Raw genomic sequence first — 19,916 nt, forward strand, 5'->3', positions numbered from 1 at the left:
TACTGCTCTTAACTCAGCTTCTCTCTTTGCTTGGTGTTAACAACATTAGAGTGAGTTACTGGTATCTGTATCCAGCAGGTATAAGCGTGCCAAGCTGTCTGTATTTTCATCTACCTCACAACTCAGTTTCCCCATCTTCCTTTCTCTCCTGTAGTTACCTTCAGTGATCTCATATTTTTTTTGAAATTACTAAGAGCTTTTTGGCACTTACATGATTCCCAAAATATTTTTACATTCTGTTTGAACTTTTATGTTTTGGAGCAATCACAAAGGTAAAGAAGAGGTACGCACTTGACTGCTTGCTGACCTGACCTTCCTTCTGTTAACCTGTTTTGCTTGCCAGTCTGCTCTGCTAAGTCCCACCTCGCTTCCCATTTCTTATCCCATTTGTCATCTTTACACATCTCTTCCTGTATTATCGCTTCCTAGGTATCTCTTCTGTGGCTGAATTTCTTCACATTTCCTCCCACATGTATTAACCTGCCATTTCCAAGTTTACTTCCTTTCTCTGTATTGCCCGCAGAGGACATGCCTATCTACTTACTTCTTTTGTCCATGTACTTTTCACATCACTGCCTGATTCAGTATCATCTGCAAGTTTGTTTCCTATCTCAGCACTCCTCTATGATCATCAGCACCAGTATGAATGAAAACCAAACGGTTTGATAGCCTGGAGGGTGAAGAATTTCCATATGCTACACTTCAGTATTTGTCTTTGCTCACAGTCCTTAAGTTAGTTTTCAGTCAGTGCACAATTACTACATATAGAATAGCACAGACTGGCTTACACATGACCTGAGGAGACATTAATGAGCATGATGAGATAGTCATTGTCCCAACACCTTATAGTCTGGATAGAACTTGCCGAGGTGTTCATGCTCATCTCTGACCTAGCTGGTCTAAAGCACTCTTTATTGACAGTGCAGGAGACAGGCATTTCTAGGGCACAATTCATCTGACTTATTTTAGATGTCTACTTTAGGATGGGATGAATTGTTCCCTGTAAGTGTTGTTATGTCTCCAGTGATAGCAAGAGTCTGGCCCTTGCTATCAAGCACTTCTCTTCCACTCTCCTAGGTCAGAAGCTTTTGGAGCTTCGTGAAAAAATAATGTAATTGGCTTTTCCAGGAGCAATGTGAGAAGAAATGAAAACAAGGTGCGATTCATCTGACCAAACGTGCCTACTGGTGCAGTTACCCACACCTGAGATAAGTATCACAGGCTCCTTTCCTGTCAGTAGAAAAAAGTGGGCACTCTTAGGAAGCAGTGCATGTCTACTCATCCCAGAGTAGATGTTTAAAAATGGATCATCCAAGTCATGCCCTAGAAGTTCCTGTTTTTCTCTTGACTGAAGGGGAAGCCTGAGTGGCACCACGGATACCTGCAATGCACAAGTTCTACCTTTATTCCCAGTACAGGATGAAAATCTCCCATGTAGAGGGGAACACAGGTGTCTCAGACATATTTAAGAGGTGCCAATTTTTTTCCCTAAGTCTGAGGCTCACTAACACAAATACAGATCTGCACCAGAGATATCTAAAGCTAAGTGGCCTGAGTCCTGCTCTCTGACTGGCCTAGCCATGGACCATAAACAGAAGTCAATTTTATGTGCAGAGATTAAGCTGAGAGGAGATGGCTTTTTTACACTCATAAGGATCAAGGTACAGGAATAGGAGTGAAAGCAGAGAATTATGAAGTATTTAGGAAAGGCCAGAGGACATGCACAATTTAAGAAATAAAACCTGAAAGGGAAAGCCTATAGGCTATCTGTAGCACGTAAACATCAAACAAGGGTGAAGCTCTCCTTAGAATGAATCCTGAGAGAAGTCCATGGGGCACAACGCAAAGTCTGCTTTTCATCAGTGGGCCCTAAAAAAATGCTCAGTAAATCCAGATTAACTACACTAATTGGATTAATCTAGTAGTAGCAGTATTACTATCGTGCCCAGGATACCTGATCAAGAACCTGTTAAGCTCCGGTACAAACCAGCAGAAATATTGTCAGTCTGAGTGACGGTGTTGCCATGAGATCAGTGGAGGGGTCTGGAGGGAACTGTGCAGGCAGTTCAGAGTCCCCTCAGAGCAGGGACAACTTTGAAGTCAGATCAGGTTGCTTGGGGTCCTGTCCAGCCCAGTACTGTATATCTCCAAGGATGGAAATGGAGCTCTTGAATCTTTTTAGAAGTTTACTGAAGGATGCAAAAATAATATTGTAGGCATGACACTGAAATCAGCAAGCAGATGTGAAAATGACCATCAGATACGGTCTCTTCCAGATCTGATGCTTAAGCTTTAAAACCTTTAGATCCTAAATATCCAATCTAAATTTTATAGTAAGGAAAAAGTCAGGGTATCATCTGGCATGATTATAGCTTTGGCAAACATGATTAGTGCAACCATCTATTCAAAATCACAACTGAAGATATTTCTGTATAGGCCACTCTAATCTAATTCTAACACTCTTGCTAGAGTTTCCAAAGTCCCATTCAGATTACAACAGTGAAAATGGAAAAACGCAAAATAATTCTGCTTATGTTGAAGAAAGTTGTTTTATAGTAGATCATTCAAAAGTTTGCTTTATGAATGTTTTACAGTTGAATGGCAATGTTCCTGAATACTGCATTGGACAAGAAAAAAAGATTCTGAGCATAGAATATTCTTTCAAAAAAATATTTTAAAATACATTATTCCAAAGAAATGATGTGGCTGTCAGAGAAACAGTCAACCTGCAAGTTTGTTATAACAGTATAATGTTAGATGCTAATAAAATATTATGTATTTCAAAATACATCAGAAAGATGTGTTACTTTTTTTTCCTATTTGGCAGATATCATGGTGTCAGGAAGTGTTGGGTACGCCGTAAACTGAGTCCAATTGGCACAAATAAACTCCTGAGCTTTTACAATCTGCACTGAAAACATTTAAAGAATAATTAAATTAAGAATAAATTGCTTCCATGGATGGTTTATACAAATGAACATATACTATGGATTCTAATCAAAAGGAGAAAATGTTTTTCAGTTTGTTCTTGGCAATTTTAATGACTCAAGAGGTTTGGAATTTCCAACATGCATTTTTGTACAGTACAACTAGGCTTTGTGGTTAGCACACTAATTTAAAAAGAATGGTCTCTAGTTTACAAGTAAATAAAATACATTTTAATATACCTGAATACAACAGATGCTGTATGAAAGAATCTAGAATAAGTCTAATTCAAACATTCAGCAAGAACTCAGCATCATTTTAACAAAATATAAGAAATGCTGAAAACATTTAAATACACATAATCTGATTATTATACTCATAATGTGTTTCATTTCACACAAGCCACAAATTTAGTTACAGAAAAGAATTTAGCTAGACACACTAGTAAGTTTATGTTTGATAACCTGTGCACTTGAAAGCATTACAAATAAGTATAAAGCATTTAGAATGTATAGTTTTCTATATATTAGTCTACTTCTGTGGTCTCTCTTGATCGGATTTCAGGTACCACAGGAAAATCTGTCACTTCTTGAAACTGGGCCAAATGTGCCTCAGTTACTCTTTGAAACATATAGTAAAAGTAACTCTGGCTTTTTAAAAGGCTGTGTTTCTTAAAAATTGGTTCTTTTACCTCTGTTTAGTTTGTGAACTATGACGAATACTAACCACAAGAAAACCAAATATTTATTGAAATGTTTAATTGTCACCAAATGGCCCTGTGCCTAAGCTTAAGAAATCGTGCAATACTTGTCATATTTGATGTATAGATATTTGCATTATATAGTAGACTTAGAAAATGACATATTTGTCACTTAATGCTGAATGCAAAAAGTCGTACATTAATAACAAGAATATATTCTGTAATACGAGTGTAGACTGGAAAATGCTGACCAGTAATATATATTTTTAAACATATTAGTCAAATTTGGTCATACACTACAGTAGTAAAGATTTTTTTTATGTGCTCTGGGGTCCTGTAAGAAGAGAGTTTGCTCTTTTATCTCTGTATTTCAGGAAGTAGGAGATGCTCAAATTTCAGAGTGCTTTTTATTAGAATAGGAATTTAAAGCTTATGCACTTGGAGGTGTTACTTATTTGTGTGGTAATACTTGAACAAAACTGAGCTGGAAAGAGTAAGCACTATTCTGTTCCTTCACCAACTACTGGCAAACAGCTGAGTAAGTACCAGTAATAAAGGCAACTCTTAATAATATTGTCGAATTGTTCCTTTCAGTTCACGCAAGTGTATTTTTTCTAAGCAGAGCTGGAGATCAGCTGCATTCTTCTATTCAACGTGCTCTCTGAAGCCATTTTAAATTTATGGTCTTAGTCATACAATGATCTGCTAATGTTGCAGTGTAATGATAGTCTTGCTTGTGCTATTGTCTCAATGCATGCAAATGGAGATTAAAATAATGTTATCAACTATTAACGACGCGTAACTATTAAATCTGTAATGTCAACTGTAAAGCCTCAAACAAGACTTTCTTTCTCCCAACAATAAAGTAATCTGGGCTTAGTTATCAATTTGCATTCAGTGGTTCATGTGTTACACTAAATGCTACAACACACAGCAAAGACTACCACCTACACAGACAACCTAAAATGTGAAAAGCTACACAGACCACGTTTTGGTTTGGGAGTAAAAAAGAAATACAATACCACAGTCAGAGCTTTCAACTAGCCTTTTAAAAAGACAAAAGCTGCTGGGTATATAAGGGTATATAAATGTGAATTTCAGGTAAAACCACCTCAGAAGAGGTAAGCTAGCAAAATGTACTGATGGACCACGGTAAGCAGAAATTCATGGCAAATCCAGTTAGTAAACAAGGGACAAGAGCAAAATCTTCATAGAAAAGCCTGTATATAAACTAGACATTAATAAAAAGCCCCCCAACTTGCCAAATGATAATACCATCCCAGCCAATGCACACAGAATGCTGCTCTTGAGAAACTCAAGAAAGCAGTTTTGGTTTTGGTCTTCAGATGATAAAAACGTAAGGTGAGAACGATGTTGTTTACATATGTTACCAAGGAGGACATAGGAACAGTTTTCTTACAGCAGAATGGTAAAAAAAGAGACTGCCGATTTATTCACCATCAGCCTCAATTAAAAACTGTGCTTGGATATATGTTCAGACAGAGGGGAGGAAGATTTGAGTTCATATTTCACAATGAAAAATGATTAATAGGAAGTGAACAGGTAACACTTGTTTCTGCTGCCAAAAGACAGGGCAAATCCTTCCCTAATAACAGTGACATTTTTCAACTGTCAATTTAGGATTTGCCAGTGGAATCCAAATCCCGGATTTGGTGGCTGGATCCTTACATTTTCTAGGAGAAAAATGGAGTAGATCAAAGTCCAAGATGAGATGTAAACATATCAATACTCATTTAACAAACCCAATTTTCAGCCAAACGTGAGCCAACAAATTTAACTGCAAAAAGCCACCGTGGCAATTGCCCAATGCTAATGCAAGATGATGAGAATACTGTGGAGAGTTCTGTTTAAAAGCGTGAAGGTAGCAGCTGCAAAAATGATGCAAAAATATGCAGGAATGGGTTCTCAAAGCTCATCTAAGGATTAGATTAGAGAGACAAAAGAGTAAATAATTTATAATGAGGAGTGACATTAGCTAAGCTATGACATGCCACATAAGGCAGTCACAAGCCAGGGAAAGTCTGCTTCAGTGTTTCAGAAAACAACCCAAAAAAGACTCCCAGATTAAAATAAAAGGTTTGTTTTACCCTGGTGAACCTTTACCCACAAAAAAACAGTCTCTGTGTTTTCTTGGTCATTATTCATAGCCTTTGAGCTAGAAAATACTACACTAAAGGGTGACTTGTTTGTGCCAAATTAATCCTTCCTAGACATGGTATTCCCCCAGATGTAACACCTAACAAACGGGATGCGATTTGACAGGCAATGAGTTCAGCCTACTTTCACTGATGTCCTGAATTTACACCTATCACCAGGTTGGACAGAAAACAATGTTCAAGTAGTAACAAATCTAGTGGCGCATTTGACTGTGGTCAGATGTGGGTCTGCGCGTAGCACTGTTAAGGTGCAGCCTGACACTGGCAACGAGCTGGGCCACGGATGGGCTGCCATGAGCTGACACCCTGTTTAGGAGAAAACTGAAGACATGAACATCTACAGGTTAGAGCCAGACGGAGAGGAGCGGAGAAACTGTTATTGGACGAAGCTGATCTGTGTAGGAAGCTCATCTGTGTTGGCTATTACTCATCTCACCTGGTTTCAGATGTCTGTAGCATGTGTGTGTGTGTGTTGTATGTTATCATTTCAGAAGTGGCTGGAAGCAGTGACATATTTAAAAGGCTTAAAACAGTAAGTGAATGTACACAAAATGTGGTATTACCAAAGCATTCCAGACTTGTGCCTTATTTTGTACGTAAACTCTAGAGCACAACCAATCCTGCTCTGTGCCACGCTTCTCTCTCCATCCTCTCCTCCTCTACAGCTGGGACATGGGCTATGCTTCCCTCACCCCAACCACCAGCTATTGCAGGGCTATTGCCTCTCCTCAGCAACATGCCATCACAGAGCTAATGTACGTAAGATTTTGGGGAACCAGTGGCTCCAGGAGGGAGTTATGCTGAGACAGGGTGTCTCATACCCCAAAGGAAGCACAAAAAATGTTCTCCCTAGCTCCCATGTGGTGGAGAAACCAGGGAGAAAAGATCCTATCTCTTCTCACGCTCTCATTCCCTTAAAGTCACAGCATGCAAGAGACTACTGCTTCCCCACAAATGACCCACTGGCCCATTTTCCAGAAGACTTAATAATATTGTGACTTAAGTACATTAATACAGCTATTAACAATGTTAAAAGATTCCCCTGGCATCAATCCCTGCTGAAGGATGGTGACTCACTGCTGCAAAACACTGTGAGGACACATTCCGCCAAGCATCCTCCCTTTGGGAAAACTCCACTTCTTATAAATAGCACTAAGCGGCAGAAATAGATACCCTTGTCAGGTGAAAAATGTAATTACTGAAGACACAGCCTAAGACCACCCTAAAACATTCCTGACACTCCTGAAAGGAAATAGTCTGATGTTTCCATGTTTTAAGGTACACGTTTGTCCCATTTTATAAACTGGGGCTACAGAGGGTTGAAAAGATTGAAACAAAAGTGCTTCACTTGATCCAGAACCATTTTTTTTTTCACTTTTTCCTTACTGGCAGCAACAGCGATATGAGGAACTGCTGCTCTTCCTCCACAAGTAACCGCAGCTCACAGAGGGCTGCCTGACTTTCTGCCCGTGTAAATATGGACAAACTAGATCCTTGCGCAGAGTCTGTATTCATTCTAATTGCAGAGCATTGCACACAGACTTACAATAAGGTATTCTAATAAAGTGATAAGAATCACTATGGTCCATGCTATAAAGAGCTTAGATTCAGGGCTGCAGGTCCCTCTGCCTGTGAAAATTCATACCCTCTATTCAGCAACAGTGTATCTTCCTTCATATAGCTGGTTTGAGCACAATGGCATTAGCAGTGTGGCCATTTAATAAACTATTTTTCCACATCTTCTTGAAATTAAGACACTCCTACTTTACGATGGTCATCATTTACCCATTCTTTCTATTGATTTTATAGGAAATAACTTTATAGATTTTATAAGGATCAGCTCAACATTCAGGATACACCTCTCATACAGGTGCACTCAGCTCTGTCTGCCAGCTTCGGTTCCAACTGCATATTTGCCGCACAAGTGGTTGAGAGATACCTGATCTGAAGACTAACATGACTTTCCAGATTTCTGCCAAGCTGTATTATATTTTTTATGCTTTATCTTGCCCTTTATGTCCACTTTTGACAACACAAAGGTGCTGTTTCTGTCCTGTGTCCTAGTTTATATTACGTTACACATGCAATGCATAGACATCCATTCAATAAGGTTACTAAAATAGGAAGCCTCTCCCTATTAAAATATTTAAAACGCATCTATAAGAACAATAGCTAGTTATCAAACAAGGTGGATATGACTTCTAATAAGCTTGTCTTACTGCCTTGTTCTCTTAAAGCTAATAATAGCATTACCAAAATGTCTAAGCATCTCCTTGGGGAAAGAACAATATAAAATAAAATTCCCAATAGAGGTGAAGCAGCTGAATTTGCATCTGTACACACAGAGTATATTTATCTGTACAGCTTTTCTTGTTAATGTTTTTCCTTGTTTAATGATTGGTATTTTCAAAGCATTCTCTGCTTGAAGGATATTTTTTTGTCAGGAACATTTAGCTTTGGGGTTGAAGATTACTATTCTATTCTTATAGTGGAATTAACTTCGCTTCTTCAAAGAAAGCTTCTGAAGTGTTTCTTATATGTGGTGGAAGAGCAGATTGACAGCACAATGGTCCTCTTCACTGTTCTTATGATCAGCAGCTGTTAACCTATATTTAACAACAACTTCATTACTCCAACAAATGCTTTTGCAAAATGTGAATGCTGCTGGTGAGATCATTCCACATGAGCAGACTTCTCTTACAAGCAGGTTCCAAAAATTTCACTTCAAGAAGTAACCAACGGCCAAGCCATCTTCCTCCAACACATAAGGTCTCCTCTCCTTTCCACTCACGCTCCAGGGTAAGCACAACCCACTCAGGTCATAGACGGGCATCTCCCAGACACCTTTATGTCAGCCCTCCAAGAGCCTCAGCACTCCCCTAAGGCCTTTGGTGGGCTCCGCAATAGCATGGGATGCCACTACTGTATACACGGCCCAAGATAAGTGCTCAGAACTGGTCTTCCCATGACAGATACAGTCTCAGGTACCTTCACTTTCAGATTCAGATGGAAAGAACAATAAGAGCATTTTCTGCCTGCAGCAAATACATAGACCAATACCACAATGTCAAGGAGGAAAGGATGAAGTTTACGAAGTGGAAGACGGTATCTGGAGCTCTATTGCCCTCTGTGTCTCCAGAAGCACAAGCAAGAAAGACCCTGACTCAGCCTTGCTAGTCTGACTACTTGCATGCTTTAGACATTCACAATCAGGACCTGCTATGCATCAGATAAGTTGTTATGTTGTATGAACTGTGGGCACAGTGCCAAATTATCCCCCAAGAAATACTAAGGAAGAACCAAAAAATACAGTGAAACTCTATTCCTTCAAGTATTAGAAGAAGGGAGATGCTTTGGCACTTTCAGACTGAGCACCAGACACCGTGACAGGGCATGGGAAAATCACATTTCTTGATCTGTGTAGGGAATACAGCTTGGCCTGTCAGACTGCATCAGTGATGTCATCCTCTTTGTGTGATCTGCCATATGCTTTCACTTCCCTGAAGTATCTCTGCTCTATGATCCCAGCAAAGAACTTGAGAATCGAGTAGGTTCTCAACAGATAAATTAATATGGGATAATACATACTTCTTACACATGTATATATATTTTATAAATCTGGTATGCATACTATGGATGTGAAGGCCAAGAAAGCAGAACGTTAAATTCACCCAACTATTTCATAGTTTTCATACTGTGTATTTCAGCTAGTCATTGTTTCTGTATAGAGCACCAAGAACAAACAGTACATGTATATGGACTTAATCCTCATGCAATGTACCCATTTACAATTTTTAATATTTTTTTTGGTAATCTAACATGTCTACCAAGCCCCTCTTTGATACACCTACCAATAAAACCTGAAGAAGGAGGGTTGGGCTGTATCTTCTCTTTAGTGTTCTCCTGAATGATGTCCCAGAGCTGCCATATAAACTTGGGATGGAGAATGTAAAACGGCTGGTGTGGATTCTTCCTGCGATGCTGTACGTAGGGAGTGAACAGATTGTAGTCTGGCTTCTTATACCACTGGGAGGAAAAAAGTAAGGAGTTTTATAATCTTACGGTATCCAATGTGTTTCAAACACTATGTGCAAAATAATGTGAACTAGTTTCATTTGGGTTCGTCGGGACAAAAGCAAAGGTAGCAAAGCAGCCTGCACTGGTGGATTCTTCTCCTAGAAAGCCAGTCCTCGCTCTGGGCTATTCCACTTCCTTTCTTCATACAGAGACTCCCAATAAGCAATTCACTGCAGCAGGATGAGCCAACCTCATCTCCTACTCACAGGCCCATGTTAAGCAAGAGGTTCAAAGAGCCTTGACACAAGACCCAGGTGAGGAAGTGAACCTTCCTCTGAAAGTGTCCCTGTCCCTACTGGCAGCAGCAGCAGCATGTGAAGCAGGCTGACAGCAGCCCGCGTAGGCGACAGGCAGCCTCTGGCATCTGTTGCTAAGGGAGTTCAGCAGATGAAGGTTTACTTTCTACTTGCAGCCTGCTCAGCTCCCAGCTCCCCTTGCCAAGAACCATCAGATCAACTGGTCCACTGGAGCTGCAGCACCAGCCAAAGCAGAGACTCCCCCAGTGACAACCAGATGGACGTCTGCTGCTCTCAGCACGGGGGCGTACAGTGGGGCACAGATGGCTGTGGGGGAGAGGACACAAAGGGAAGGCTGGTGGGGAGGAGGCCTGAGAGATGGAGAAGGCGCCAAGAGAGATTTTTCATTAGGGTGTTGTATTTCGTCTGGGAAGGCAGAGGGGAAGGTGCAAAAAAATGGATGCAATTCTTCACCTTTCCTGATAAAACCTCTTTCTGAATCTGGCAACGTTCCCTCCTTGGCCAACACACAGAAAACTGACTGTTATGTGACAATAGCAATATTTTATAAAAAAAACATCAACCATCTATCCTAGCATCTCAGAGCAGTCCATTCCAGTACAAGTGCTGGCTACTAAAAAGCATTTGACCAGTAAACCCATTTTGATCAATTCTTGCAGAAATAGTGTTTCTCACTCCTTAGATAAAGACAGACTTTGGGGTCCATTGTGAAAAGTGAGAACCAGGAGACTGCAGTACTAAATACATTCATTTTCCCCAGTGCTTTCAGACTGATTGGAAAGAAAGGTCCAAGTAGACATCTTACCACGTTTAGATTTGCAGAGTAGGGGGCAGGATCCCAGGCTACTAAGATAACATCTTTGTACAAGGAGCTGTCGACAAAGTGATGGTTTGGGTTGGTGAGAATCTGCAAACACAGATGCAGAGAATTGCACAGCATTAAAAGCAAGCAAAATCCTTCTCTAAAACGAACAGTCCTCCTCATGCTGCTGTTTGTTCTGCTTTAATTCTGGTTGATTTTAAGCAACTTCTTTTGTTAAAAAAATATATTAAAAAGGAGCTTAGCCGTAAACAGCACTCATGACAGTTTGAAGTAGCAGTATGCTGAATTACACTCCATCTGTGAGAGATGTGATGGGACCACTTGACATGCTGCATAATTGTATATCAACGCTACTGTGTTTTCTGGAACTTAAAAACGAAAGCTACGGTATTTCAGACTGTCCACAAGATCCTTTCCTTGGACACAGAGCAGCCTTCTTTGAAAGGCTACAGCCACCAAGGATAATGTCTTACCCACATACCACCCCCCATTTTGGTAGCTTTCGTATTTCAACAGCACGACAGTCTCATTTCAAGTAACTCCAAAAAGGCAAATTAGATCATGACTGTAAAAGCTGGTGTACCCAAAAAAGAATTCCAGGAACGGGCACGTGATAGGGCTATTTTTGAAGTAACTCCTATATTGCTCTTATCTACTGCTCTCATATAACTCCCTCACGCCTCTCCTGGTACTCTGCCTGATTCTCCCGCCCCACTGGAAGCTTCCTTTTCAATTCTGTGGGCTTACCCCTTCCCAGACCCTCTGTGCCTAACCAGAACTATTTGATCCCTAGTGCATCCAATCTCAGGCGGGATTTAGCTGAATGATTTCAGCATTAGTTGAAACAGTGTGAATTTGGCTCCAGCTGTTAAACATTCCAGACAAATAAATTCATACTAATTTTCATTTCCCTTTAGGATCCAATGAGCCATATTTGATTATGCATATTTTTCTTCAGAAAAATAATATTGTTGCCATAGCAATATTCTTCCTACCATAAACTTTGAGCTTAATGACTTTCTATCAGCCTTCTATAACAAGAACAGAATTAGTCATGCTGCCATCAGCATCCTCAACTCCATTTCTCAGAGCAGTTTTTGCCTGAGAACGTAAACTCGTTTTTTTGAGAGTACAGAGTAAACAGACCAAAAGGTCAAGCTTTTAAAAGCTCAGTTCTACAGTTATCACACAAAGGAGCTCTTACTTGCCTTTCAGTAAGCAAGAGTCCTTTGGAGGTGTTGTCCACACAAATTTCGCTCTTAGCGAGTCTGCATTCATATGTATGAGTTGAGTTTCTTCTCGAATAACAATATCTGTTGTGGCTGCACTGGCTTCCTTCACATCCTTTGGGCTTTCACAGTGGAGAACATGAGGGAAGAAGAGGGCCTTTTAATCAAGTGAATGCAGGATTTTCCAACAGTGAGGAGGGAAGGAGGGTCAGGAAACCTGTACAGATAACTCATCTTCAGCACTGATAGGAAAAGCAACTTTTTATCAAGTGGCCTGTGCAGATTCGCTTCTGGAGAGGGGAAGGCCAGTTTCTCAGCAGGCGGCCAGAGTTTCACAGGTGGCTTCTGACCTCATGAAGGAGCAGAAAGGTGGTGGAAATACAAACAAACACTTGTATTCAACAGCTGTGTGAACTGACCTGCCCTGAACTTTAGCCATGTCCTGTGTTTTCTTAAGCGGCCTTGTGGAGAGCGAGCAATGCACAGCACAGCAGAGAATACTGCAGGACCCTCCATTACCATCCCGGAGGGATCATTCTGCAGCAGCTCTGGGATCCAGGAGGACTCCAGCCTGCCATAAGCAGTGGAGAGCAGCTGATTTAGCCATTTAGTCTCTGTGAATTCACTGGGGAGCTAACAAAGCTCAAATCACTCCCTGGAGGCATTTCTCTCTTCTTCTACAGGAAGCCTACTATGACTAGTCAACTAAATAAACTTTCTAAGCTCTCCTCCTTGCCCAGCACAAGAGTTCTGCCATGGTCAGCACCAGAACATTTTGGCTAACAGTAAAACAAAGAATAGTCAAAGAAAAGGAAGAAAAAAAAAAAAAGTAAAATAAATTACATTAAGATCAATGTTCTCTGATACACTGATTTCAGGAGAAGGCTGGTTCTGCTTTCTTCCCCTTAGCAAAAGAAAGGAGGCATATTTGACCCAGCTCATTTCAAAGACGTAGTCACAAATAGCTACAAAACTAGTGTGAAGTGAATGACAGTGATCAGTCCTCTGTGGTTTCAAACATGACCTTCTACACAAAGAGAACACACCCACCAAGGATGGACTTTGCATGGGCAGTCACTCAAAGAACAAGAAGAGACAATGAATTCATTAAGAATAACAGTAAATGAAAATTTTGCTCTCATTCAGCAAGAATCAGTATGTTTAGAGCATGCAACATGGCCAACCATACTACTGGTGTTGACTAACTAAACTGACCATTTCAATATGTCATAAAACATCACAGTAATTCTGTTGTTGCTTTTTGACTGCACTTCATAAATAGGAAAGAGGCTTGGTTTGCCCAAGACCAGAGTTCAGGCAATAGTTTTTTCAAAACTGAAAAACTACTCTCCACCATAAGGTGTCACTGTAACTCAATGCACAATTATTTGTTGACACCCATATGCAGAAAATCCTATTTTCTGTTTCCACTCAGATGAACAAACTCACCTTAAATGCAATCTCCAGCGTACATTAAAGTTTTTTACTAGGTCATTCCGATTTTTTAAAGAATGATGACTTGCCTAAAGTTATGTATTAAGACAATTCAGTTCCCATTTCTTTCGCCTTCCAGTGAGGAAATAATTGGGGAACTAGAGAATATAAGAAAGGAGCTTTGGGATCCTCACAGCCTGCGCTTTGTGAAGATCCCGGAGGCAGTGCGGTGAAGGTCTTCTGCACTGATGGCTCTGACGCCCTGCAGAGCTTTTACGGATGTAGGACACATGAGAAACTTTACACACCAAACCTTTGAAACAAGGATATCAAGTAACTACTGCAATCACTCTACACTGACAGCAGCGTGAACATCCCTGTAAGGGAGAACATTTACCTGCTCTACATCATGACTGTTAAATCACTAGCTGTTTCCCAGATTGCCCAACGGTTTCTCAGAAGTTATTAATTTAATGTCACATTGTACAGAAGTGACATTGACTTGAATTCACAAAAGGAAGAACTTACCTGAGAGTTAATGATCCGCATGGTTGTTTTATTCCCAACATCTTTTTCATAGCCACGTGTTGGAGCAGAATTAAACCTCAGAACGGCATCATGAGAATCTAGAAGCATAAATGGATCATTTTTATTTTTCTGTTGTGGCTGCACTGGCTTCCTAAAGGTCATTTTTATTTTTCTTAGTAGTATAGAACAGTAAAATAAACCAAATTATCTAAACTAACATAAAATTTACACATTTCTCCTAATCTTGATATTCTAAGCATGATAAACATTCCACTATGCACAAACAAAAATCCTCTTGCATCCACCATATGTTATTAACAGTATCAAAATCCACTGGAAAAAAGTTCAGAATGATCTGTTAATTTAGCTTGCAATACTTAAACATTTCCCGTAATTGGATAAATCTAGTGTGGGAGGGTTATTAGTACACCCAGTACACACAGTTGCTTGCTACTTCTATTGCAAAATTTACAAAGACTTATTCCATGCAAAAGCATGTTAATTGCAAGGATATCTAATTGCACGTTTGAATGAATAACAACACTTAACTATAAGCTTGTGCTTCATGGTATTTTATAACACCTGAAAAACTCAAACTAACTCAAGCCTGTTAATCCTACCAGGTACTTATTTTCAAGGTCAATACAAGTCTTAAAGAGTCTCTATAGGGAAGTCAGCCCACAAACCTGCTCACACACAGAAACCCATGGATCCCTTGGTAGCAAAGATCTAACAGAGCTGAACTGTCAAAGGTTCCCCCTGAGCTGTTGACCTCGGAGTCATGCAGAACAGAAAGCAGCTAAAGGTCAAGTATGGGTCAAGAGTAGACACTATGTGCAAGTCTCGGCTGGATAAAAGATAATCACCCTCCTAGCGCTTCTTTTAAGGAGATTTCAAAGCCCAAAAGGTGCGAGGGAGAGTAAGAAATTATATCCATTGTCCAGAAACACACTATCCCTGTCAATAGCCCCGTTTGGTCTATTTATCCCTTCTGTCGATGGAAGCAGAGAATATGATTCAAGCCAAAATGGGCACGTAATGCCTTAACCCGCAGGTAGTTTATACAGTTGTTAATCTCTCGTCACTTAAAAAGTGGTTGACTGTAGCTCAAAAATGGAGGAGGCAGAAGTTTCTGAAGATAACCAATATGCTTCATTAGAATTCAGGCCTGATCCTATCGAACTGAGATCTTCCATCCTTTCACATCTTTACTCCCCACTTCTTGTACTCCAGACAAGAAATGTTGTGTGACCTGAAGCCAGCAGTCCAATCTCAGCCATACTTGCTTGAACATGTTGTGTCTGAAAAGAGAGATTTTTGCCAGATGTCCACCAAGTCCAACTCCTCAGAAGCTAAGAAGCAGTGGAGGCTTCTTCTACATCCGTATGCAGGGACAACCCTAACCTCAACACCTAGCCTTCAGCTGCCTAAACATAAGCATGTTGATTGCGTAGGAGCTAGACGATATGAAGTCAATAGAAGCTGTAGGTACTCCATATTTTTGGAGAAGGAAAAGAAAAACTTTATAGTTGAAATTTGCTTACGAATTTAAGAACATACATTTGGACCTGCATTTGACAACTTTCTGACGATCTGTTGACTGAGAACTGGGAATCGAGTCGGGAAATGGGAATTGTATGGTTCATAACTTGAGAGACAGTGTGCTGCATCTCCAACATTATTTGTGCTAGTTCTTTATATCAAGAGTAAACACCATAAAATATATAATCAGGACACAGCCTAACACTGAAAACAGCTGGTTTTACATCAACTGATTTTAATCTTATTAAGTATTTGAAGATAACTATTTCAAAGATAACAAACAAACAAACAAAAAGTTTGGGGTTTGATTGCAGATCTCTTCTTGATGATGTCAAAATAATTAGGTTTCCCATTAAATAGAATGACCACGACAGGAATGTTTGCTGTACTTGCACGGTATTTCCATACCTAGTTTCATTCGAAAACAATCCGAGGGAGGAGGGCAAAAGGCAGAACACAAATTAACATTTCTGCCTGCGTTTCTAAAAGGAGCACAGAAGAGGGAGCTAAAGGCCCATGAAGAGACAAGTCCTCTGCTGCTGCTTGCTTACCCCTTTTTTTTCTTTCAGGAGGATAAATAGTAAAAACCTTTTGCCTGTAGCAACTTCGTCAACCAAGGCTATAAAGCCCATGGCCCAAAAACCCAAACTCATGAGTTGTATGTATGGAGCTCTCACACGGGAGCCGTGGGTGCCAGGCAGACTCCATAGAGCAGCACCATCCACCCACTCATGGTGCCTCCAAACTGGCAGGTTTGCTGGCATTTTCAACCTAAAGTCAGAAGCCTCGGTGCAAGCTCTAGGAGAGGACAGTCTTCTCCTACAGCTGTGCATGCACAGGGAAAAAGAGCATCTTGCCCAGTCTGATCTTTCTCTTCATGGTGAGACTCTTCTCACTTTTTCAAGGACTAAGGGGGAGGTGGAAAGGCACGGCCAAGAGCTCAGCTGTAACACATCCTATCTGGACTCTGCTGGGGAAATGTAATTTCTTCCCCATGAGAATAATAATACAAACAGATGCTGGAGCTTCTGTTTTCCCTTTTAAAAGAGAAACGCTGACACGACATCTCCAGCATATTAGCACTTCCAAGGAGCTGCCCTGACCACTAAGACTCATAGATTTGCACCAGGCCCTTCTGGGATGGCTGTAAGCAGTCAGTTGGCCCCTCCACAGTTCCGGGCCAAATTCTCTGCTCAGTCGCAAATACCTGCCCATGGCCTGGAAGACGTTTGGAAAAAATTTTCTGTGACTCCTGTTGCCCCACACACTTTCTTGTAAAACAGATAGGAGATCTGAAACTTCAGTGTAGGCCTTAACAAACAGTATCTCCTCCCTTTAGGTGGGATCAGATGACAATTTCCCAATTAAATCAAAAGCTTTTCTGCAGAGAATGGCATAAGCTTTCTGTACCCAGAGCGCTTCCAAGAGAACGGGTACAACCAGGAGCATACGGGCCCCAGGTATCATGTCAAGCACCAAAGTCCACACCTAGGCTGCAGATGAGTTTGCAAATATGTCATGATGCATGCGGTAATACGTAAATATCTCATGATGCGCTACAGATTCTGCAGTACAGCACTAATCCATGCTGGTGTAAACTGAGTATCCTGAGGAACAATGACAGAAGATTTTGTTTCAGTCAAGGATAACATACTGGACAAGGGAGAAACTGTTAAGCTTTTTCACCCCAAAGATTTCTAAATCAGTAGGGCTTCCTGTGAAACTGGTGTGATTTTAGCTGCAGGCCAGCCAGGCAACCGTGCTGTGCTAGAAGCCTATTAGAGTAGTTTGATAATGACAGCATGTCTAACATAGCCCAGAGATTTAAAAGAAACCCATCTGTGTCAAAGAGACGATACAGTGCAATGAAGCAGGTATTGGGACATGAAGTCCTGGAAGATGGGAGGATTAATGAATGCACATCAAAAGGTTTTTATAGAGAGCTGAAGGAGATAACTCTTCTTGCTCCAGAAGCAAGTTCGAGACATACATTTCATCCTTCTTTCACAGCTCTTAGCATACTGCACATGTACTACTACAATGAAGAACTACTGAGACATTAACACAAGTAGCAGCGTCCATTTTTGAAAAGAAAAGATAAAAGTGACCTGGATTAGTTTTATGGCTCCACAATCTTTTTCTGAACAGGTACCACAAAACTCCCACCTTGAAGTGGGAAATTCTGTGTGACGTGGACATCTCAGCACCTGTAACCTCGCTGACTCAGTGCAGCAATGGAAAAATCAATGGAAGGAGATCCTTGAACTCATTTAAATTCACTCCTGGAAAAGAGGTCAGGGGACTTGATCCCAGCGCATGAGGCTGCTCAAGGGTCTGAATTCTGTATGTCTGTGAACTCTAAACATGCAGGAGATTAAGAGGATTGTCTATTTCTTGGCATGGAGACAAAGTTCAGTCTGGGATAGCAACACCACAAGCACTTTCTCTATGAGCCACCACAAAATAGACAGACACAACGCAGCTTTGCAGAATAAAACCTGAACGTGGCTCTAATCTGCTGAAGAAATAAACACACGCTGCAGAAAAATGTCAAATATGGCAGATCTGATGAAACCAGTGTCTCCTTTATATTACAAGCCATAATAAGATAAGAAGGCATCACTGTTTTCTTTAAATCAAATCATGATTTCAGGCCTGATTTCCCTTTTGGTTATACAGTCCTGAAAGGGAACAGCTTCACTGAAGTCCATAAGCTCACACTCATGTAACATTGGTGAGAGAGAACAACCAGACTTTATTACAGACCTATGCCTGAGAAGAATGAACCTTTTTTGAAAGACAAACACAAATACATACATGTACGTATATATGCACATGAATAGATGCATTTCACCCACCTATTTCATCCCCTAGAGAGGAGTTCAGTATTGCACCAGCAGACATAACGACGGCACAGCTCCCAAAGCCATGTGTATACAATTTGCCCAGTGGAATCTGGGGAACGTGCTTTTCCCATCCAAGAGTGGAGAAGGGAGCCTCCTTGCCATCTATTGTTTTCACATTCACCCTTTCTTTTAGCTCGCAGAATAGCTGGTCTCCTGTCAACTTGGAGTTTCGCTTCCCCTTGAACCGCACCCCGTGCTTATTGGTGCTCAAATAATCTTTCATCGCCTTCTGCAGTCGAGGGTTTAGCATCTTGGAAGAGACATCCCCTTTCCAAAGCTTGTAAAGAAAAGATTTCGACATTGTGGAATATAGCCCATCCCAGTCATCAGATTCATCAAGCATCTGGCTTCTCCTGTGCTTTGTGCTCCTTCTCCTCGTTCTTCTCTGATGGCTCCAGTTGTTCCGTAAAATATTTATTTTTGGATTATCCTCATCAGCTGAGATGAATTTTGCTATCTCTTGAAGGTGGCTGTGTGGCCGAGGCTGACCAGCAGCAAATAAATAATCATCATTCACTTGGTAGAAAGCACTTTTTGATTTTCGTCCTATCTGGGATGGAAAAAATTCATCTTCATTTCTAAAGGCATCTTCCAAAGCAGTCCATTTCTTAATACTTCCAGTCCCCGATTTAAATGTACCTAAGAGATCTTCATTAAGAAGTACCTCATTCCCATCAATGGTTTCAGACAATGATGGATCATGTATGGCTCCCATGATGACTCTCTGCTTGCCCTGAAGGGGCAGAAGCCTCTTAGTTTCAATGTAAGAAAAGGAACTGGGAACTGGTTCAGCAGCGTTGCTATCTGTAAAATAGATGAATACCACCACAAAAAGTAGACCCCATGCAAAGATTCCAAACAGCATGAGTTGTTTCCATTGCTTCAAGTTAGGTTTCATGGCAATGCCTTTACCACCTCCTCTGCACCTTGAAGTACTGATGAAGGAAAATGAAACCTGGAAAGAACATCAAATATTAATCAAGAATGGCTCTAAAAACAGATACAAATCAGAAATATCTTAACACGCTTTGATAGAAGGTGCAGAATTAATCTTCAAGCTGTAGCACGGAGGACTCAGAAGCAGAAACAAACTCCAGGGCCTGCAGACACTGTAGGAGTGACACAGTTTGGCTGTAACCACACAGTGACAGCTGCGAGCTACAAAAGAAGCTGGTGGCCAGTTTCTACAGTAACACTGGATCCTGCCTTCAGGGAGATGATGTGCCTGCCTGCTTCTGCTATATTGACCGTAGCATTAGGAGAGCAAAAGCAAAACCCACGCCTGGCTGTACGCACAGCGGGGACGGTATCAGCCGTC

The 19,916-nt window shown here is 40.9% G+C and overlaps 1 protein-coding gene across 1 annotated transcript in view; it reads right to left on the bottom strand.

Moving 5' to 3' along the window:
* The window catches only part of ST6GAL2 (ST6 beta-galactoside alpha-2,6-sialyltransferase 2), a 28,151-nt gene extending 8,640 nt beyond the window's left edge, over positions 1-19,511 (bottom strand). Inside the window, exons 1-4 of the mRNA XM_086619657.1 lie at positions 18,551-19,511; positions 14,151-14,248; positions 10,942-11,043; positions 9,654-9,828 (exon numbers count right to left, since the gene is read on the bottom strand). Of these exons, the coding sequence (XP_086475783.1) occupies positions 9,654-9,828; positions 10,942-11,043; positions 14,151-14,248; positions 18,551-19,496 (1,321 nt within the window). The 5' untranslated portion in view covers positions 19,497-19,511. The remainder of the gene's footprint in view (positions 1-9,653; positions 9,829-10,941; positions 11,044-14,150; positions 14,249-18,550) is intronic.
* Positions 19,512-19,916: the final 405 nt, after the last annotated feature.

The sequence above is a fragment of the Tauraco erythrolophus genome, chromosome 1 (assembly GCF_009769465.1).
Source record: "Tauraco erythrolophus isolate bTauEry1 chromosome 1, bTauEry1.pri, whole genome shotgun sequence".
NCBI classification, from domain to species: domain Eukaryota; kingdom Metazoa; phylum Chordata; class Aves; order Musophagiformes; family Musophagidae; genus Tauraco; species Tauraco erythrolophus.